Source organism: Sus scrofa, chromosome 1 (genome assembly GCF_054392235.1).
Source record: "Sus scrofa isolate SSC_HxYL_T2T_F1_AM1 chromosome 1, Sscrofa_HxYL_maternal_Yorkshire_Landrace_v2.0, whole genome shotgun sequence".
NCBI classification, from domain to species: Eukaryota; Metazoa; Chordata; class Mammalia; order Artiodactyla; family Suidae; genus Sus; species Sus scrofa.
In genome coordinates this window covers 227,419,567-227,441,581 of record NC_139383.1, presented here as the reverse complement: position 1 = coordinate 227,441,581, position 22,015 = coordinate 227,419,567, and the positions used below count along the sequence as shown (strand labels likewise).

Sequence of the window (22,015 nt, the reverse complement as noted above, 5' to 3'; positions counted from 1 at the left end):
AAAAGGTTCAGATGATCACCTATATGGGTAACTTGTGAGGAATGGTGCATATTTAGAAAAAGTTGTTTGAAAATGAAGACCTTCCAATTTGAATCGATGGGGTGCCTTGCTTCTTCTTACCCAATGTCCCCTCTCCTCTAGGCAATTAACATTTAACTTCTCTTCCCAGTTCTACTCCACCATGGTCCACTGCCTCCCCAAAAGATTTGTTTACGAGTCATTTCCCTGTTTTAAGGAGTGAGCAAATGACCAAATCATGAGACCCAGAAAAAGTGCAGAAGGCTCTGAGACTTTCAATTGTCTGTTTCAGATCCGGTAGAGAACATGTTCCTCCTGCTAATTTTGAGCCTGGGAATGAAGCTTCATCACACAGCAGGTAAGAAAGGACAAACAGTGGGGACTGAGAAAGAGGAACAGGTGAGGACCCCTAGGTGAGGCCAAGGATGAGAATGTGGTCTTCAGGCTGAAGTCTTTCTTCGAGAGGAAGTGTGATTACTGGCTATTACAAACACAGCCGAAAGAGTGGTGTTGAGGGTGGCTTGTGCATACTTAGATTGCTATCGTACAGGAACAGGGATTGAGAATATCGGTCCATCTGTCTCCACTCTCCAATAAATGTGTGACAGGAAGACAGAACATTCAGACCATGCACCTCTGAACTGACCCAAGAGGGCATGGATTGAGTATCCTGAAAGATGAGATGCCAAACAGCTGTCGTTTTGTCTTCTGGCAGGGACATTGAGGAGACAAATGTCAGGGGGATACATCCCCTTTTAAAAAGCAGCAATAGCAGCTATTAGTCATTCACACATTAATGTGGATTACTTGAGTTGGAAAATCAGAGGAGTCTTCCTTGAGTCTAAATGAATAATATACCTTAGGGCTATGCCTTTGAATTTTGAAGAAAGATATTCTGCTGGAGTGTGTGGGTGGCAAGGAGGAAAGCAGTTTCAGAGTTTTGCTTTCCTGGGGCAGATAATTCAGACAATTCATACGAACACCAGAAGGTAAGAGAGGAAGACAGATTACTTGTAGAAGACTATGTCCTCTATGATAACAGCCCCAACTCCATGGGAAGTCATACAGTGTTCTACCTTTATTGAGAAAGAATGCCTTCTTTGGCACTGATAACTTTTTAAAGAACTTTTCTCTCCCTTCCAGGTGGTCCTAACTACTCTTTTCCCAGTCATGTTCCTCCCCATCCCTTGGGCTTCCCAGCCTGGTGTGGTCCTAGAGACAGTGACTTGAGGCCATCCTTAGAAAGCACCCCAGTATTCTACTTATTTCAGCTCTGCCCTTGCAATGGCAGCTAAAGGAACACTTGATGTTTCCTTTCTAAAGGACCCTGCCTGGCTGAGATTTTAGAAACATGTGAAATTAACTCTTTTTTACTTGAATGCTATGTGGATGCTCTACTGTGGAATCTATAAAATAATTTAAAGTTTGAAGTGGAAAAACTATTGGAAAACATTTTCATTTCTTTTTAAATATTTATTTTTTCATAATAACATAAAGTAAAATTTTGCTCTTTTTCACAAAAACATCAATGAGTTTTGACAAATCCATAGTCATAGAGCTCCCACCACAGTAAAAATCCAGAACAGGACTATCAAAAAACAAAGAAAAATCCTCCACCAATCTTTAAGCCCATGTACTCACTGATTTATTCTCTAACCTATAGTTTTAGCTTTTCCTGAATGTCATATAAATGGGGTCATTTTCTAGATACTCTTTTTCTCTGCTGTCTTTCTCTTAGTATAGTGCATTTGCAATTTATCCATGTTGTTGTATGAATCAATGGGTCTGTCCTATTTGGTTTTGACTAGTATTTCACTGTATGTATGTACATACCACATTTTTGTTTATTCATTTCCTAGTTGAGGGACTTTTGAGCTGTTTCCTATTTTTGGCAATTACAAATAATGTTGCTATAAACAGTTATATATAGGTTTTTGTGGAAGCATAGGTTTTCTTTACACTTGGGTGGATACCTAGGAGTGGGATTGCTGAGTCACATGGTAAGTATATATTTAACTTTATAAGAAACCATCAAACAGTTTGTAGTGTCTATACCATTTTTACATTCTTGCCAGCAAAGTAAGAGAGTGGTAATACTTGGTGTTGACATTGTCATTTTCTTTTTTAAGTCATACTAATAGGTGTGTAGAAGTACCTTATTGTGGTTTAATTTGCCTTTCTTTAATATCTAGTGATGATAAACATATTTTTCATGTGCCTATTGGCCATAAATCTTCCTTGGTGGAGTGCATATCATTTGACCATTTTTAACTGGGTTATTTTCTTATTGTTAAGATTTAAGAGTTCTTTATACATTCTGGATACAAATTACCAGATGTGGAGTTCCCTTTGTGGTTAACGAACCCAACTAGGATGCAGGTTCAATCCCTGGCCTCGCTCAGTGGGTTAAGGATCCGACATTGCCATGCCGTGGTGTAGGTCATAGACACAGCTCAGTATCCACGTTGCTGTGGCTATGGCACAGGCCAGCAGCTGCAGCTCTGATTTGACCCCTAGCCTGGGAATCTCCATATGGCTCAAGTGCAGCCCTAAAAAGCAAAACACACACACACACACACACAAAATAAAATTATCAGATGTGTGATATGCAAATATTTTCTCTTAATATGTGGCTCATCTTTTCATTCTCTTAACATATCTTTTACAGAGCAAAGATTTTAATTTTGAAGATATCCAATTTATCAATTTTTTTTCTTTGATGGGTTTCATAGAACTCTTTGCCTAATCCAAGACCTAGGAGATCTTCTTCTGGAGTTCTCTTGCAGCCCAGTGGATTAAGGATCCAGAATTGTCACTGCAGTGGTTTGGGTTGTGCTGCTATGGTGCAGGTTCAGTTACTGGCCTGGGAATTTCCATGTGCCCCAGGTGCACCACCCCCCCCCAAAAAAAAAAGAAAAAAGATTTTCTTCTGAACATTTCATAGTTGTACATTTTACATTTTTATATAGTGTGATGTATAGGTTGGGGCTTTTTTTTTTTTTTTTATGGTATATGGACATCCCATTGCTCCAGCCCCATTCATTCATTTGTTGAAGACTATTCTCCATGCACCTTTGTCAAAAAACAATTGGCCATATTCGTGTTGGTCTTTTTCTGGACACTCTGTTCTTTTCTTTTTTTTTTTTTTTTTTGTCCTTTTTTTTTTTTCCTATTCTAGGGCTGCCCCTGCAGCATATGGAGGTTCCCAGGCTAGGCGTCTAATCAGAGCTGCAGCTGCTGGCCTATGCCAGAGCCACAGCGACGCGGGATCCGAGCCATGTCTGCGACCTACACCACAGCTCACGGCAACGCCGGATCCTTAACCCACTGAGCGAGCCAGGGATCGAACCCACAACCCCATGGCTCCTTGTCAGATTCGTTAACCACTGCGCCATAATGGGAACTCCCTGGACACTCTGTTCTATTGATCTATTTTTATTTCTTTTCACTTATATCACTCTTTTATTACTGCAGCATTATAATTCACTTTTTTCTTATATTTTCATTTCAAAACCTGAGGACATTTTGTAACCCAGAGACATTTGAGGGAAAATATTTATTTTTGTACTCTGTCATGCCTTGAAGGAAAAGGTAACCCAAATCTTAGGTCTTTCATTGACGTTTCTTTCTTTCTTCATCCTCCAGAGATGCATTAAACCTAGGAGGCACATGACCAGGGTGACACTTATGAGGGGATCACACCTTGGGTCACTCCACTCAGCCTATAGCCAACCTCCAAAACTACTTCTGCTGACCCCTAAGGTGTGCAAAGCAGTAGAAACAGGTTGGGGAAGGATTTCTAACTGATGAGATGTCTCCTGCAGTGTTCCTACAAAGAGGAGTGCATGTGTCAGGTGTCTAGAGCAACATCTATTCTAAACCAGAAACTAGAGTTTTCTGTAGATCATGGCTGCGTAAAACAGCTCCCCTCCTGCTCCACCCTCGACCCATCCGCAACTTTCAAATACCTTAGTTAGGAAGTCTGTAAACACTTAAGCTTCTGTTAAATGGAAAAAAAGTATAAAATTAGTTTAAAGAGGAAGCTATCTTGGGAGGTAATGCAAATGATTTGTTTTGTGTTTCCTGGAGATGTGACAGGTGTTGACTCCATTAATGCCTTGATTGCAAATAAAATGCTAAGTGCCCCCCAAGAACTTTCAAAAAGGCTGCAGCCTTACTCAAGCCAGCTATTTTAATCCGTCTCAAGAACTTGAGTGTATGAGTTTTTCACGCTCTGGCCAAGTCCTTTGCCTTTTAAATTAGTCAAGATGACCAAGTGAATGTTTCATCTGCTTAATTTCACATTGTGGGAATTTTCTAATTTTCTCCTTTGTCCGATAATATCAGGAGTTCAATGCTAGACTAAAGCTTAATTTAACAACCCTGTGACATATGAAAGAGAAAACAAATGTCTTTTCCTTAGTCTAAAGCCTAAAAGTATATCTTTTTTTTTTTTTTTTTTTTTTTTTTTTTTTTTTTTTTGTCTTTTTTTTTTTGTTGTTGTTGTTGTTGTTGCTATTTCTTGGGCCGCTCCTGCGGCATATGGAGGTTCCCAGGCTAGGGGTCTAATCGGAGCTGTGGCCGCCAGCCTACGCCAGAGCCACAGCAACGCAGGATCCGAGCCGCGTCTGCAACCTACACCACAGCTCACGGCAACGCCGGATCGTTAACCCACTGAGCAAGGGCAGGGACCGAACCCGCAACCTCATGGTTCCTAGTCGGATTCGTTAACCACTGCGCCACGACGGGAACTCCCCCTAAAAGTATATCTATCTCATTTATGGATATAGTATATATATGCCAGTGGATATGCAGTCATTTCTGTAGAGTTGTTAGGAGTACAAGCTTTCAAGACACAGAGATATGAATTTGAATTCCAACTCCACATGCTCCCACATTTTTACTTTGGGCAAGCTGAATCATTTCTTTAAGCCTCAGTTTCCCCATCTATAAAAAGAAGGTAGTGACTCTTACTTTGTAGAGCTTGGGGAACATCAAATTAGATGATAATTTAGACCAGGGTCTGTTTCATTGTATTTAATAAATGTATAACTATTACTCACTTCCCAGTAACAGTCCAAATGCAAACCAGTGTTATAACTCTGCTTCTCAACCTTGTTAAAATGGAGATTGTACCTCTCTAGATCTGGGGCAGCACCTGAGATTCTGCATTCCTAATAAGCTCCCACAGAAAAGTAAGGGCAACACTTTGAATGGCAGGATGAGAGAGGATGTTTCAAGTGCAGGGGTTTGAGTCATCCAACTAAGGCTTCTCAAGGCTTCACATTAGACGCTCCCAGGGAAATTTTTTTTAAAAATTGGTGCTGGCCTCACAAAATAATTCAAATTTAATTTTAAAGGATCCAGAGTGGGCCTGGGCATTAGTATGTTTTAAAAGCTTCCCAGGTGATTCCACTGACAGCTAAGGCTGAAGTCCTCTGCTTAGTGATTCTAATGTGCAGCCAAGCTTAAAAAAAGCACCTCTTCACAGAATTATTTGCAGGAGTGTTTTGATTTCCTCTGTAATTTACGATAAGAATATTTCAGGATTTCAAAAGTGTATTGCATTTCCTAAACTCATCATTTTGTATCCAGTAATCAAGCTCAAAGCTTTGTATATCTTAGAAGCTTTAATTGGGTAAAATTAAGCCAACTAACAATCTTCTAGTTATTTTGAGCTACTCAGATACATGATTCATGTTTGCCAATTACTCTTTCCTCTTGTGGACGTTAGCTAAAAAATGTCACCTGAGAGGTAGCATATTTTATGCCCCAACCCCTGTGCACACACACTCTGTACAAGGTAGAGGGAAAAAGCAAGCAGAAAACGGATTTTTGTCAAAGGCCCAGAGAGGAAGAGGGGAGTTCTATGTGCTATGGGGAGTTCCAGAGGAAGTTACAGGCGGTCCTTCTCTCATGAGAAGAAAGCATAAGTGTGGTAAATAAATTTGCTAAATAAATTCAGTAGAGACTACACCCAAAGTCCTCTGATTCTTATTAAATCTCAGACCCAGCATCTAATCTTTCCTGCAAGCCCTACTTCTCTTCCTTGTTTCTTGTTTTGTCATGTGTAATAGAATAATTGAAGGAAGTAGTATGCAGAGAGTAGAAGCAGTGCAAATTCCTGAACCTGGCACATAGAAGATGGTTAATATGTATTTAATGAATGAATAAATATTACCCTCCAGGGAAGATTGGATTTGGTATATGGCAGCTCTGTCTTAGTTATAAGGTAACTTAATAACTCAAGTATTTGGAGATGATTCCTGTTATAAAGGAATATACCTTTAAGAGCATTCTATTATAGAAACTTGGTATAAGAGTTATTACAAGTGTTCAGTGGATTCCACAAAAGGGAATCATGTGGGAAATTCAGAAGCAGGACACGTTTTTTCACATGTATCATCCCAGAGTCTTCTCAACCTAGCCAAGCAAATGCGGGTATGGTTAGCATTGCTTTACACAGAAGCACTCACATTATAGCCCTGCCCCCACACCCATCCTGCACAAAAGAAGACTGGTCAGATGTGAACGCCTTTCTTTACCATAGATCTCTGTTAGAAAGGTACATTAATGTTTTAGTTGTGGTTAAATCAGGGTTTGGAGGCAAGATAGAAACTCATCAGTCATTTTTGATAAACCTAAAATGTTTGCATTACAGTATCAAATGTGCCATATGGTGTTTAGGAATGCCAATTTATGCACTTTGGGGCATGTTACAGTTTGATGAGAGGAAACTGGAAGTGAAAATGGGTAGGCTCATCCATTTTGTTCTCTCCCTCTCCCCCTTTCTGTGATTTATATCTTAAACACTTAAATGGAATTTAGTATGTGCTAGGCACTGGAGGTTTGAAAACAAAGTCAACCTGGTCACTTCTTTCAAAGTCTTGAAAAGTCCTACAGGATGATAAGAAGAAAAACTATTGTCAGAAGAGAATTGCGATGTGAATCATTTAAGCAAATGAAAACCCCCAAACTACTTATACTGTGAAATCTGTTGTCTAGGGTGGTCAGAATGCCACTTTCTCAAGAATTAAAACAGTACAAAAGAAAGGAACCAGTGCTTGCGGACCACCTACTGCTTGCCAAAATAAGGCACTTCACAGTAGCATTTTTTCTAGTTCTCACCACCATCCTGAGAGGTAGATGTTAACCTTGTACCTGTGCAGAGAAAGAGCCTGACACTCACAGAGGTTAAATGTCATGATCAAGACCCAAGGGCTCATAGTCCTAACACAATCCGCATTTGAATCCAGGTTTATCTGTCACTAAATCCCAAGCTCTTTCCCAAGCACATTTTATATGGAAACAACTCCTCGAATAGCATATCCTTAGAAGTCATCCCCGAATATTTATGAAATGGATGTTTTGACTGATTAAGTGAATGGATTAATGAAGCAAGCTCTAACATAATTTGATCTCATCTGTCACATTTTGCTCCTTCAAGATCTTGCTCAGTCTGAATGACTATCCATTCATTAATGATGGAAGGAGCAAAATTTTGTACAATTTCTCACAGTTTATTCATGCATAAACTGCTTTCATTAGTTTTGCCATGTCTGACTATTCACTGTGCTATTGTTTCTTTATATATAGAATTATTTAAATCAACCGAGCTTTTATTTCTTTTAACAAAACAGTATACCCCTGTGGAAAACAGAGAATCAGTATCACTGGTATTTGTAAACATAGGATATGAGCAAAAATAAATGCAGTGAAAGTAAAGTGGTGCTGTTACATTCTACCCAGGTATTAACATCTACTCTGAGAGCTTCCTCTTTTGTTAAAAGGAAAAATCATCATTGTCAGAGGTATGACAGTCTAGTTGCAAACTCTATGTAATTTGACGAGTTGAAATAGAATTGAAGAGGAAATAAATTCCTCCTCAAATAATCCAACTCCCTTTAGGCCTTGATTCTGCTGTGTCCAAAATCATTTCTGCATACTTCTAGAGGTATGTGCCTCACATTTTGAGAAATACTATTTAAAAAACTACAGATTTTGGTCAAATATCTAACTGGCTCTAAAATTTAACTTTAATGACTGCATGTCCTGGGGCAAAACCTCTTTGACCCAGTTTCTTCAACTATAAAACATTAATGATTATACATATTTTATGGTCATATTCTGAGTATTAAGCGATATAATTACAAAGAGCCTAGCACAGTGGCTGGCACATAGTAGGTATACACTAAGTATTAATTCCATTCTTTCCCCTTGTTGATAGAAAAGATGCTTCTACAGGGGGCTTGTGTAAAATGGTGGTTAAGAATAATTGGACTTGGCAATACCTGGTTCTCATCCTGGCTGTGCAATCATAGGCAAGTTGCTTAACTTTTCTGTGTGCCAGGTTCATTTTCTAAAAAGAAGACAGGTTTACCTCACTGGCTTCTTGGGGAGACTAAAACAGATTATGTGTAAGCAAAACCTAATGCCTACTAAGAACTCAACAGGTGATAGTTATTATAACTATTATTGGTGAGAGGAGGTAGAATTTAGCAGGGAATGGTATAATTTGATCCATATGAAGAAAATGAGCCTGAATGACAGGTGTCAGTAGGGCAGTCAGCTGCACAGGTGAGGAGTGTTGAGAGGAGAGAACCACCTCAGAACAGCGGACCCACAATCCCACTCTTGCCCAGAACAAATAGGGCAAAGGAGAGAGAGGAACCTTGCAAATACCCAGATAATGACAGGTATCTCCTGGCAAATGGGTGGGATGGTTATCCTCAGCTCCCACTCTGAACAAAAGTGAAATGTGAAGGCAGACAGTGGGAGAATGTCTTATTTTTCTTTTTTTTTTTTTAGGGCCACACCCGCTGCATATGGAAGTTCCTGGCTAGGGGTCAAACTGGAGCTGCAGCTGGCAGCCTACGCTACAGCCAGAGCAACACCAGATCCGAGCCATGTCTGCAACCTACACCACAGTTTATGGCAACACCAGATCCTTAACCCACTGATCAAGGCCAGGGATTGAACCCACATCTTTATGGATACTAGTTAAGTTCTTAATCTGCTGAGCCACAACAGGAACTCCCTGAAAATGTCTTGTTTTCTGTTCAGCTTTATTCACAGTGACAGTCCCAAAGGAAACCTACATGGTAGACCACGGCAGCAATGTGACTTTGGAGTGTGATTTTGACACGGGAGGTCACGTGGAACTCAGAGACTTAAAAGCCAATTTGCAAAAGGTGGAAAATAATACAATCTTGCTCAGTGAAAAAGTCACTTTGCTGGAGGAGCAGCTGCCCCTGGGGAAGGCCTTGTTCCACATCCCCCAGGTCCACGTGAGGGATGCAGGGCAGTATCGCTGCTTCATCATCTATGGGACCGCCTGGGACTACAAGTACCTGACTCTGAAAGTCAAAGGTGAGTCGTTTCAGGGACCAGAACTGATGGAGGCATTTCTCCAACACAGGACCTGCATTAGCTATGAATAACAAGCCCTCTAAAGCTAGCCCAAGACAAACTGAGAGGATGGCTCTAAAGAGACAAAGCTATCTCAGAGGAAACAAAAGTCCCTGCTCAGAAATATTTTCTGACATCTGAGTATAAAACAGCAGAGATGAGGGTGAATAGGAGTAGAAGGAATAAAACTGGTCTACAGGTCTACCAGAGATAAACTTTGCCTAATTCACAGGAACACTCACTTGGTTATTAAACTACTCTTTAGGAGTCCAGAGTTTTTCAAACCAGGGTTTGCCACCCATTAACACATTAAAAAATCAATTTAGTGAGTAGCAACCAGGTGGGTTTTTTTTTTTTTAACCAATAAAATGAACGAACTGAATGAATAGAATAGAACATATCAGGGCATCACATGGAAGGGCTGAGTATTATTTGGTGAAACCCAAATTATTTCAGAGGTAGTTGTGTGTGTGTGCATGTGTGTCTTGACTTGTGGTGTAAAAAAATTTTTCTCACTTTGGGCCATAGTCTAAAAAGTTTTGAAAACACTACTCTAGTCCAAGCCACATGGATTGCACATGAAATAGCTGAAGTCCAGAGAAATGAAATGGGTGCCCTGAGGGTACCAGTTAAATCAATAAATGTCCCCATTCCTCTAGGTTGAGGGCTCTCCACCACAACATGATTATTGGTTAATAAGGTAAATCTGAAGAGAATCTTCAAGTTCTTGTCTGTTCTGGTCATTTTGGGGAAGACATATAATAACTATAGACGAGTAGATTGGTTATGTTCATTGGTTTGTGTTTTTCAGCCTTCATTGGCTGTTTTATGCCAGTTTGTCTCTGTCCATTTCACCCACTAGACCTCAGAGGATCTGTTCTGTCATCGACTTTGACAGCAGTGGTGTGACTTTATGATCTGGTATAAAGAAGGACAAACTAGAATAATTAGACATGAAGGTGAATGTTGTTTTCACCTGTGACTTGGGGCAGGTTATTTCACTTTTCATAATCTCACATTTTTTCTTATTTGTAAAAGGATAACAATAGTAGCATCTACCACATAGGATTATTGTAAAAATTAAAAGAGATAATGAACATCAAGAACTGAGCATGGTACCTAGCATGTGGTGACTATCCAGAAATTTGGTTCAAAACCCTTAGTTGCTGCAATAACAGTACCCTCTCATACCTGAAATAATAGTAACTCCTCAGGAAAGCTCTTAGCCTGGGTATGACTGCCTTCTGTCTTTACTGCATTTCCTACATCCAGGCATTAACTGGGAGGAGCTCCCGGACATTGTCTGAGTTTAGTTAACAGCAGAAAGAGAGAGCTCTATATTTTCATGATCCCCTAGTGTACTTGATTATCTGCACCCCTAAATCACTGCCCTATGTTTGTTGATCTCTATGTGTATGCTGTAATGCACCCAGGGTCTTTGGGCAATTTGGAGCCAGTCCCACTCATTCTCTTTCTGGCTGAGGGCTGCCCCTCATCCCTGAGAAGGCACTCTACCTGCTTCCTCACCTAGACCAGGGATGGCTTAGGTATGGAAGCAATTTATTCCTCAAACTTTTTGTTTAATTATTTATTCACTCATTTTTTCCTTAAACCCTAAATCATCTTCCAATTGGAGTGTATGGGATTATAAAGATTTTCTATGGGATGCGTAAGCATATGCACTTTTAGGAAATGAGTTTCTAGATCTTCATCTTCCTCAAATACAATTTCCCTAAATTGAGTGTGCCTGAGAATGTTTCTTCCAGGCAAGTCTCTTGGGGATCCCCTAAAACACTTCCTCTTTTATTATTGCTTTACCCACTTCATAAAAAGCCTATCTCTCACCATCATGAGTACAGTGCACTGCCCCTGGGTATAAAAATCTCCATGGTGCTAAACAAGAATGATTGGAACGATTGATATCTCATCAAATCGTAATGACTAACAAGTCCTTTTGAAAATCAGGTGGTATCAAATCTCTGTTTTCAACACAACTGAAGGAGGCCCTAATAGAGTTAACAGATAATAATTTTAAAAAATGAAGTAATTTTTTGTCGTAGAGATCATGAGAATTTCAAAGAATAAAATTACATTGGAGTTCCCGTCGTGGCGCAGTGGTTAACGAATCCAATTAGGAACCATGAGGTTGCAGGTTCGATCCCTGCCCTTGCACAGTGGGTTAACGATCCGGCGTTATTGTGAGCTGTGGTGTAGGCTGCAGATGCGGCTCAGATCCCATGTTGCTGTGGCTCTGGCGTAGGCTGGCAGCTACAGCTCCGATTAGACTCCTAGCCTGGGAACCTCCATATGCTGCGGGAGCAGCCCAAGAAATGGCAAAAAGACAAAAAAAAAAAAAAAGAATAAAATTACATTACTATAACACAATTGCTTCCCTTCTGAACTACTTATTCATATGAGCAAGATTCCTTAGCCCTTATAACTACAAAAAATGAAAAATAGAATTGATGCTGAACCTTGTCTCATTCCATCCATAAGTCAAATTCATTCTTATATTCGTGAACAAATTGAAAAATATAGTCCTATCCATCCCATTAAGAGATACATTTCCAGTAAATCTTAATTTTTTATTTAATAATTATCAATAATATTATGTTTTTATGATACATGTCCTGATAATAATGGACATTAGATTTCAATGCAAAAGTAAATTTTGAACACTTAAAGCCTCATGTTCATGAAGAAAAAAAATTAATTTCAATAGCTATACCCATTTTGTTGTTGCAAAGAAACAAAATATAATCACTAAAAGAGCTTTCGAACATGTTGCATAAGGTTAAAATTCCATAGAAGAAGTGGAATGGGAACTAAGATTTGAGGAATAAAAATAAATATTTTAAAGCTTTGATCATTAGAGGAGATTTTTTATGTATTTTTTAGTGGATAGTTGTGTGTATGAAAAATATCTTCTTTTATATCTAGTTGACATTGGATGCATTAGTAAAAGAGTGAAATAATTGCCTTACTAAAAATATAAATGTTTATAAAATGCTAACCATCATATAAATTTCCAATACAGAAACTTATTAAATATTCTAAGAATGAACATAATAAATATGTGAGAAGGAGCACATTGTATCATAGCTCTTTTAGGAGGAATGCAAGCAAAAAAAAAAAGTTGAAGACCAGAACCTAAGCATATTCTACCCTGATCAAGGGTCTCTGAAGGAAGCTGGGGAGATCTGGGTTATGGTTTGCTTAAATAGAACAAGACTAGAGGAAGGATGTTCTTTGTCCTTAAAAATGCCTGATATATGGCATACACCTTGAAAATAGGTTTATAGCATTTTCTTTGATGTCTGGGCAAAAATTCACGTTAAATACAGTGAAAAGAGAACTGATTTCATAAGGATAGGGAAAAAAATACTAGGTAACATGGCTAGAGAGTCTAAAGATACAGTAACAAAAAGCTGCAGTTTTTGAAAAGCCAGGTTGCAACTCTAAGACTATTAGGAATCTGTCTGAGAAAGGCCAAGGAACATAGCTGAAGAAGAGAGCACAGCATCTCTGAGAGGCCCACAGGCTGGGCCCACATGTTGAGAACTGGCCTGTGCAAGGATCCCAGACAGACACATAGAAGTGCTAAGAACAGAAGGACCAGACCAGCCTGGGCAGACCATGAGGGGGGGCATGGGAGAGAGCCCACACCTGGAATGGACTCAGGCTTACAGAAGTACTTTTACAAAAAGGCCCAAGATAAATGACTTCAACAAGTGGAGGAAGGAGATAGCATGGTTTCCGTTTTTTTCTCACTAGAGAAATGGCCTTCCCCTAAGAAGGAGAAAACAAACAGCCTAGGACTTAGAGAGGAAACAGCTCAAGAGAAGCAATGCAGTAGTGAAAAGATGTCTGTACATTTAGCCTCTAGGCCCAGAAAAAGCTTTTGCTAGAAGAACTTAGTGATGAAGCTAAATCTGTTCTCTCAGTGTCTTTTCTCTCTTAGGGAAACAGAAGGGAATAAGCAAAGCTGAAGTTAAGAAAACAATATCTGGAATTTTGAAGGAGGAAAATTCCAGGAAATGACAAACTGTTCAACTTGATATTCCTCTCCAGGCCCATTTAGCACACCAAATGAGAGCAATCCTAAAAGATTTATTGCAGTGATTACCAGAAACTTGACAGGATTCTCTAAAGCATGTATAACTATAGTTTTTACCTTAGTTATGATCATGATGATGATAAAGCAGATAATGCTATGTACAGTAGTAAAAAATAATATAGTAATATATAGCAAAGATAATAAAGCTTATCTTTGAGAAATACTATAGTTGCCAGTAATATAAGAATCATATAGTCAGAGACAACCAAGGTAACAGAAACCATGTAAACCAGTGGAAATTTAAATCGGAAAATAATAAATCTTTTGAGAGAACAGACTGAGAAGCCAAACAGGTAGAGCAAACCAGCAATTAGCAAAAACAAGGAGTTGCTACCACTGCTGAGCTGGAGGGAAAAGGGGAAGACAGTGTTGATGGAGCCCAAGGTCCAGGATAACTTGACAGACCTCAGTTGTCCTGTTTAGTGGTAGCTCGGGCCAGAGAAGAGATGTGGCCACTGCTAGAGAGGCCATTATAGTGAGAATGTGGAGGAGAAATATCCTTACTCCTCCTTCCCACTCACCTTCCATTCTTTCCACAATGCCTGCTGTTGCCTGTCAAGAGCCTGGGATACACAGCCTGTAGGAGCAGCCTTCCTGCAGTTACAGAGCAGAGAAGAAAAACTGAGGGATGAATCTGAGGACAAATAGGCCCAGGCATCACAGATCACACTCCTTGTGTGTAAAGTGCTAAAATGTGAGATGGATAAAAATATAGTTGACTGCATTTATAACAGCTGAACAACTAGTAATTGTTGTCTCAGAGCCAACAAAGGGTGATGGATGGTCTTGGGTCACCCTAGAGACCATCTCCAAGTGCAAAGGGGTCTGTTATAGTCAACCGAGCTGGGCAGTAAGTCATCCAACAAAATTGATCTTATGACCTTAGTATGCTTTAAAACCCTATATGGGGAGTATATTTCTGTTTTGTAAGTTCATTTATATAATTTTTTTAAGATTCAGCATGTCAGCAATATCCTGTGATACTTGTCTTTCTCTGGCTTACTTCATTTAGTATGACAAACTCTAGGTGCATTCATATTGCTGCAAATGTATGTACATACACTATATCTCCTTTATTTATGGACATTTAGGTGACTTCCATATCTTAGATATTATAAATAGTGCTGCTATGAACATTCAGGTCATGTATCTTTTTGTTTGTTTGTTTTTTTGATAAAATTCAACATCTATTCACAATTTTTTTTTTTCTTCTCCCACTGTACAGCAAGGGGGTCAGGTTATCCTTACATGTATACATTGCAATTACAGTTTTTCCCCCACCCTTTCTTCTGTTGCAACATGAGTATCTAGACAAAGTTCTCAATGCTATTCAGCAGGATCTCCTTGTACATCTATTCCAAGTTGTGTCTGATAAGCCCAAGCTCCCGATCCCTCCCACTCCCTCCCCCTCCCATCAGGCAACCACAAGTCTCTTCTCCAAGTCCATGATTTTCTTTTCTGAGGAGATGTTCATTTGTGCTGGATATTAGATTCCAGTTATAAGTGATATCATATGGTATTTGTCTTTGTCTTTCTGGCTCATTTCACTCAGGATGAGATTCTCTAGTTCCATCCATGTTGCTGCAAATGGCATTATTTCATCTTTTTTATGGCTGAGTAGTATTCCATTGTGTATATATACCACCTCTTCCGAATCCAGTCATCTGTCGATGGACATTTGAGTTGTTTCCATGTCCTGGCTATTGTGAATAGTGCTGCAATGAACATGTGGGTGCATGTGTCTCTTTTAAGTAGAGCTTTGTCCGGATAGATGCCCAAGAGTGGGATTGCAGGGTCATATGGTAGTTCTATGTATAGATTTCTAAGGTATCTCCCAACTGTTCTCCATAGTGGCTGTACCAGTTTACATTCCCACCAGCAGTGCAGGAGGGTTCCCTTTTCTCCACAGCCCCTCCAGCACTTGTTATTTGTGGATTTATGAATGATGGCCATTCTGACTGGTGTGAGGTGGTATCTCATGGTAGTTTTGATTTGCATTTCTCTTATAACCAGCGATGTTGAGCATTTTTTCATGTGTTTGTTGGCCATCTGTATATCTTCTTTGGAGAAATGTCTATTCAGGTCTTTTGCCCATTTTTCCATTGATTGATTGGTTTTTTTGCTGTTGAGTTGTATAAGTTGCTTATATATTCTAGAGATTAAGCCCTTGTTATCATTTGAAACTATTTTCTCCCATTCCGTAAGTTGTCTTTTTGTTTTCCTTTGCTGTGCAAAAGCTTTTCAGTTTGATGAGGTCCCCTGGGTTTATTTTTGCTCTAATTTCTATTGCTTTGGGAGACTGACCTGAGAAAATAGTCATGATGTTGATGTCAGAGAGTGTTTTGCCTATGTTTTCTTCTCAAAACAGACAGACAGACCAATGGAACAGAATAGAGAATCCGGAAATAAACCCTGACACCTATGGTCAATTAATCTTTGACAAGGGAGGCAAGAACATCAAATGGGAAAAAGAAAGTCTATTCAGCAAGCATTGCTGGGAAACCTGGACAGCTGCATGCAAAGCAATGAAACTAGAACACACCCTCACACCATGCACAAAAATAAACTCCAAATGGCTGAAAGACTTAAATATACGACAGGACACCATGTATCTTTTTGAATTATGGTTTCCTCCAGATATATGCCCAAGACTGGGATTGCTGGATAATATGGTAGTTCTGTGCTTAATTTTCATACTCTTCTCCATAGGCATTGTGCCGATTTACATTCCCACCAACAGTGTAGGAGGTTCCTTTTTCTCTACACCCTCTCCAGCATTTATTATGGTTATCAAAGGGGTAGGGGAGGAGTGATAAATTAGGTATTTGGGATTAAAATATATACACTAATGTATATAAAATAAATAACCAACAAGGACCTACTGAATAGCACAGGGAATAATACTCAATATCTCAAAATAATCTATAATGAAAAATAACTAAAAGAGAATATATATATGTTTCTATATAAAACTGAATCACTTTATACTTGAAACTAACACAACATTGTAAATTAACTGTATTTCAATAAAAATTTAAAACAATATAAAAATGACAAAATAAAATGAGTTCAATAAAATGCAGAACAAAACAAAAACCCTTAAGTTGGGGCTAAAGTGTGCTCAGCACATAAGAAATAATTAGTTACACTATACTCTGTGCTGCTTAGATAATATCTAGAAAATAAGTCATGTTACATTGGCAAATTAAAGTGAATCCAAATACCTCTATCTGGAACTGGGACTGAAAACTGTGTCCTGTGAGATATGTTTGAAGGAAGTAGGCCTGTTTCACCTAAAGTTAAAAAGACTCTATGGGATCTTGCCAGTTATCTTCAAATACCTAAAGGGGGGAGTTCCCGTCATGGCTCAGCAGAAATGAATCTGACTAGGATACATGAGAACACAAGTTCCATCCCTGGCCTCGCTCAGTGGGTTAAGGATCTGGCGTTGCCGTGAGCTATGGTGTAGATTGCAGACACAGCTCAGATCTGGCATTGCTGTGGCTGTGGTCTAGGCCAGCGGCTACAGCTCCAATTCAACCACTAGCCTGGGAACCTTCGTATGCCATGGGTGTGGCCCTAAAAAGACAAAAAACAAAAATACCTAAAGGGTTGCCTTGTTGTATGGAAGAGATAATAATAATAGCCAGTATTAAACTGAGTATTTACTAGGTCCTAGGTGCCTAATTCATTTAATCATCCTAACACTCCTGTTAATGACATTTTGTCATACCCGTTTTACAGATGAGAAACATGAGGCTTGACAGGTCATGTAACAAGCACTTGGTTTAAGCCTAGTCAAACCTTTCAGACTCTGAAGCCCATGTTCTTAACTACTATGCTTACTATGTGTTATTTGCTAAACCAGACAAATAGGTACCAATGGGTTCAAACTACCATGAAGCAAAATTGACTTGGCATAGCGTAAGAATGATATTCCCAATGAAAGTTTAACTTTCTTATTGTCTAAGCCTGGCCATGACCACTCCTGGAAGTAGGCACTTCCATTCATAGATGTATTTAACCAAAGTTAATTATATAGAAGTTTATTAATATCAGGAAAAAAAGTAATTCCTGACATGGCACAGCAGAAAAGAATCTGACTAGGAAACATGAGGTTGCGCATTTGATCCCTAGCCTCACTTAGTGGGTTGAGGATCTGGTATTGCCGTGAGCTGTGGTGTAGGTCAGATATGTGGCTCGGATCTGGTGTTGCTGTGGCTGTGGTGTAGGCCAACAGCTGTAGCTCCATTTAGACTCCTAGGAGCCCAGCCTGGGAACCTCCATATGCTGAGGGTGGGCCCTAAAAAGACCAAAAAAAAAAAAATCAGGAAAAACTAATATTAAAGATATAAAGGGACATGCCATAATGATAGAAAAAAATCAATCCAATAGGAGGGTATAACAATCCTAAATATGTATGTACCTAACCACATAGCTTCAAAATATCTAAAACAAAAACTGACAGACCTAGAGGAGAAATAAACAAATCCTTAATCATATTTGGAGGTTTCAACTTCTCTCTATTATAACTGGTAAAGCACGCACAAAAGATATAGAAGAGTAGAGGGAGTTTCCATTGTGGCTCAGTGGGTTATGATTCCAACTAGTATTCATGAGGATTCAGGTTCAGTCCCTGGCCTCGCTCAGTAAGTTAAGGATGAGGCATTACCAAGAGCTGTGGTGTAGGTCTTAGGTGCAGCTTGGATCCTGCATTGCTGTGTCTGTGGCATAGGCCAGCAGCTATAGCTCTGATTCTACCCCTATCCTGGGAACTTTCATATGCCATGGGTGTGGACCTAAGAAAGAAAGAAATAGAAGAGTAGAACAACACAGCCCTCTTGATCTAATTGACATATATAAAACTTATACTCAACAACTGGAGAATACACATTATCTCCAAATGCATGCTGAACATTTATCGAGACAGTTATCTAGCAAATTTGCTGGAGAAGATACTTCTCATTGAGCATTAAGTTGGACTAGTAGAATTTTAAGATCACTTCCACCTCTAAAATTCCAAAATTTCCTCATATTTCTAAAGAATAACCCCCTCAGTCTAGCTTCCCCATTGTGTGTTGCTGATAATGATGTCTTTTCAGCCACTTCCTGAATACGAAGGAGGCTGTAGAGATGTCTTTAATATTGTATAAATGTAGTATGTGAGCTCCTATCCCTCCTCCAAATCTTGCTGATTCTTTTTAAAAATTTTTTTTACTTTATTTTTTTTAATTGAAGTGTAGTTGATTTACAATGTCGTGTTGGTTTCAGGCATACAACAAAATGACTCATTTATATATACATATATTCTTTTCTAGATTTTTTATTATAAGTTATTAGAAGATATTGAATATAGTTCCCTCTTCTATACGGTATGACCTTGCTGTTTATTTATTTTATATATAAAGTAGATATGTTAATCCCAAATTCCTAGTTTATCCTTACCCCCCCTTTACCCTTTGGCAACTATGCTTTTGTTTTCTATTTCTGTTTTGTAAATAAGTTCATTTGGATCATTGTTTTAGATATCACACATAAACAATATCATATAATTGTTGTCTTTCCCTGATTTAGTTCACTTGGTATGATAATCACTAGGTCCATCCATATTGCTGCAAATGGCATTATTTTATTCTATTTTATGGCTGAGTAATACTCCATTGTGTTTATGTATGTGGTGTGTGTGTATGTGTGTGTGGGGGGGGTGTGTGTGCATATATATATGCACACACACACACACACACACCCCACACACATACATATATACCATATCTTCTTCATGCAGTCATCTGTCAATGGACATTTAGGTTGCTTCCATGTCTTGATTATTGTAAATGAACATTGGGGTGTATGTATCTTTTTTTTTTTTTTTGTCTTTTGTCTTTTGTTGTTGTTGTTCTTGTTGTTGTTATTGTTGCTATTTCTTGGGCCGCTCCCGCGGCATATGGAGGTTCCCAGGCTAGGGGTCGAATCGGAGCTGTAGCCACCGGCCTACGCCAGAGCCACAGCAACGCGGGATCCGAGCCGCGTCTGCAACCTACACCACAGCTCACGGCAACGCCGGATCGTTAACCCACTGAGCAAGGGCAGGGACCGAACCCGCAACCTCATGGTTCCTAGTTGGATTCGTTAACCACTGCGCCACGACGGGAACTCCTATGTATCTTTTTGAATTAGAGTTTTCATCTTTTCTGGATATATGCCCAGGAATTAATGAAATTGCTGGATCATATGGCAACTCTATTTTTAGTTTTTTGAGCAACCCTCATACTATTTTCTATGGTAGCTGCACCAATTTACATTTCCACCAACAGTGTAAATGGGTTCCTTTTTCTCTACACCCTCTCCAGCATCTGATATTGGTAGACTTTTTGATGATGGCCATTCTGACTAGAGTGAGGTGATATCTCACTGTAGTTTTAATTTGCATTTCTCTAATAGTTAGCACTGTTGAGCATCTTTTCACGTGCTTGTTGGCCATCTGTATGTCTGCTTTGGAAAAAATATCTATTTAGGTCTCCTGCCCACTTTTTGACTAGGTTGTTTTTTGATATTGAGCTGTATGAGCTATTTATATATTTTGGGGATTAATCCCTTTTTGATCATGTTGTTTCTTGCCAATTCTTTTAGTTGAATATCTCTTCCATCTGCTGCCTCACTTATATATTCCAAATCAGAGCCTCAGCCCAATTCCTGATTCCTGGCACTTCTACCTCTGAAATCATCTATCAGCTCAGCAATCAAGACTAGCTCCTTGTCCTGAGCTACCTTGCAGGAGCAGGCAAAGCCGTCCCCCATATCACACTACTCCTATGAATCCATTTATTCTTTTCCATGCCCCTCCAAAACATCAGAGCTTACAGAAATAATCTAAAACATAATAGGATGAAATAATTTATGAGGACATAAAACCAAGGGATAGTAAGTGTAGACAAAATAATATAAATGAGATAGAGTGAGTACTCGTAATGCATGCTTCAGATATTATTAGATTGCTAGCAGTAAACCACAACTGGTTCCAAGGAAACTGGTGAGTCTAACCAGTTCAAGTCCTATACTAGGCTCTTCAGAACTTGATTCTTCTCATCTTCTTCTAGTTCTGGGTACTCCTAAGTCCCCCTAGTAAATATATCCCTCTTCCTATGTATGTTGCTTTTTCCCTAGACTTTTGCAATTACGCAGACTCATTCTCTTATAATGATTCCAATGCAGAATTCAGGATGCTGTACCCATGAAGGGCATGAGTTCAAGTCCCTGCAACCAACTCAGATTCCAGCTGTTTCCTTATTTATTACTAGTTAAATAATAAATTTATTTTATGAATTTTGCCTACCTCATACGGTCCTTGTGTGCTGTTAATGAGATGATGTATATTAAGTGGGTGGAGTCAGGTTTTAGAGCTACTCACCCCTTGCTCCTCCCCAAGTTCCTAAGTGAGCAATACACACAGAGGAATCAGTAGCCAAATGGGAAATGAACTCCACTTTTAAAATTAATAACTGGATGAGCACATCATTTCCGCCTTTCCCCTCTCCCAACTTTAGGGCTTCTCTGGTAATTTGCACTGGAGAACATGACCTAGGCCTCTTGTTTCTAGCTCCCTCCTTTTAACCTAAGAGTCCAGGTTTGCAGATCAGACCATATAAAGTCACTCATCCATCCAGTGTCATAGATAAGAACATATGCCCCACCCACCCAGTCACAAGCCCAAGCTGAATACTGTGATCAGGGAAAATGTGAGAGCTTTTTGAGACAGGCAGGCCAGCAGCATGCTTAAGGGCATGGCAACAAATCTTCAAGAGGAGGCCGCAGCTTATAAACAGTGCTTCAAGGTGAAGTCACCTTGCTCTCCAGTGAACTGTGACCCAGTGAGTGCCTTTGTAACTAATCAAATTAGCAACTCATAACACACAGACACACAAGGGAGGGTCTCAAGGGGCAAAAATTGTGGAGGGATCATGAATATTCCTTCCACCTCTGCAATATGTAAAGCACAGGGCATAAAGTCAGCACCTGGAAAACACTTAATAAATCATACATAATTGTTATTTTCTACATGACCATTATTATTCAATATAAAATCACTTTTCACAGTTTGTGACAGTTTAAATACTCTTGCCAACAATTTAAGAAAAAAACTTTCATTACATCTGTCCCATATATACATCTTTACTTCAAAGATTGTATTGAAATTCTTAAAGAAGTATTTCCTACCTAATGAAAGCTAGTGTCATACCCTCCTCACCAAAAATCAACAGGTTACTTTACACACTCTCTGGTATCTGCATATGTGGTTTATAGTCATTTATTTCTAGCTATTATTGAAGATATTTGGACAATTTGTCCTTGTGTCTGCCTGTGACTCTCAATGTCACTTGTATCTGTTTTTTTATTTTTTTATTTTTGTTGTTGTTGTTGTTGTTATTGTTGTTGTTGTTGCTATTTCTTGGGCCGCTCCCGCGGCATATGGAG

The 22,015-nt window shown here is 39.2% G+C and overlaps 1 protein-coding gene across 1 annotated transcript in view; it reads left to right on the top strand.

Moving 5' to 3' along the window:
- Positions 1-324: 324 nt before the first annotated feature.
- PDCD1LG2 (programmed cell death 1 ligand 2) overlaps positions 325-22,015 on the top strand; it is a gene marked incomplete at its 3' end in the record, with an annotated part of 36,090 nt that continues 14,399 nt past the window's right edge. The window contains 2 exon segments of the mRNA NM_001025220.1: positions 325-376; positions 9,082-9,387. Coding sequence (NP_001020391.1) covers positions 325-376; positions 9,082-9,387 — 358 coding nt within the window.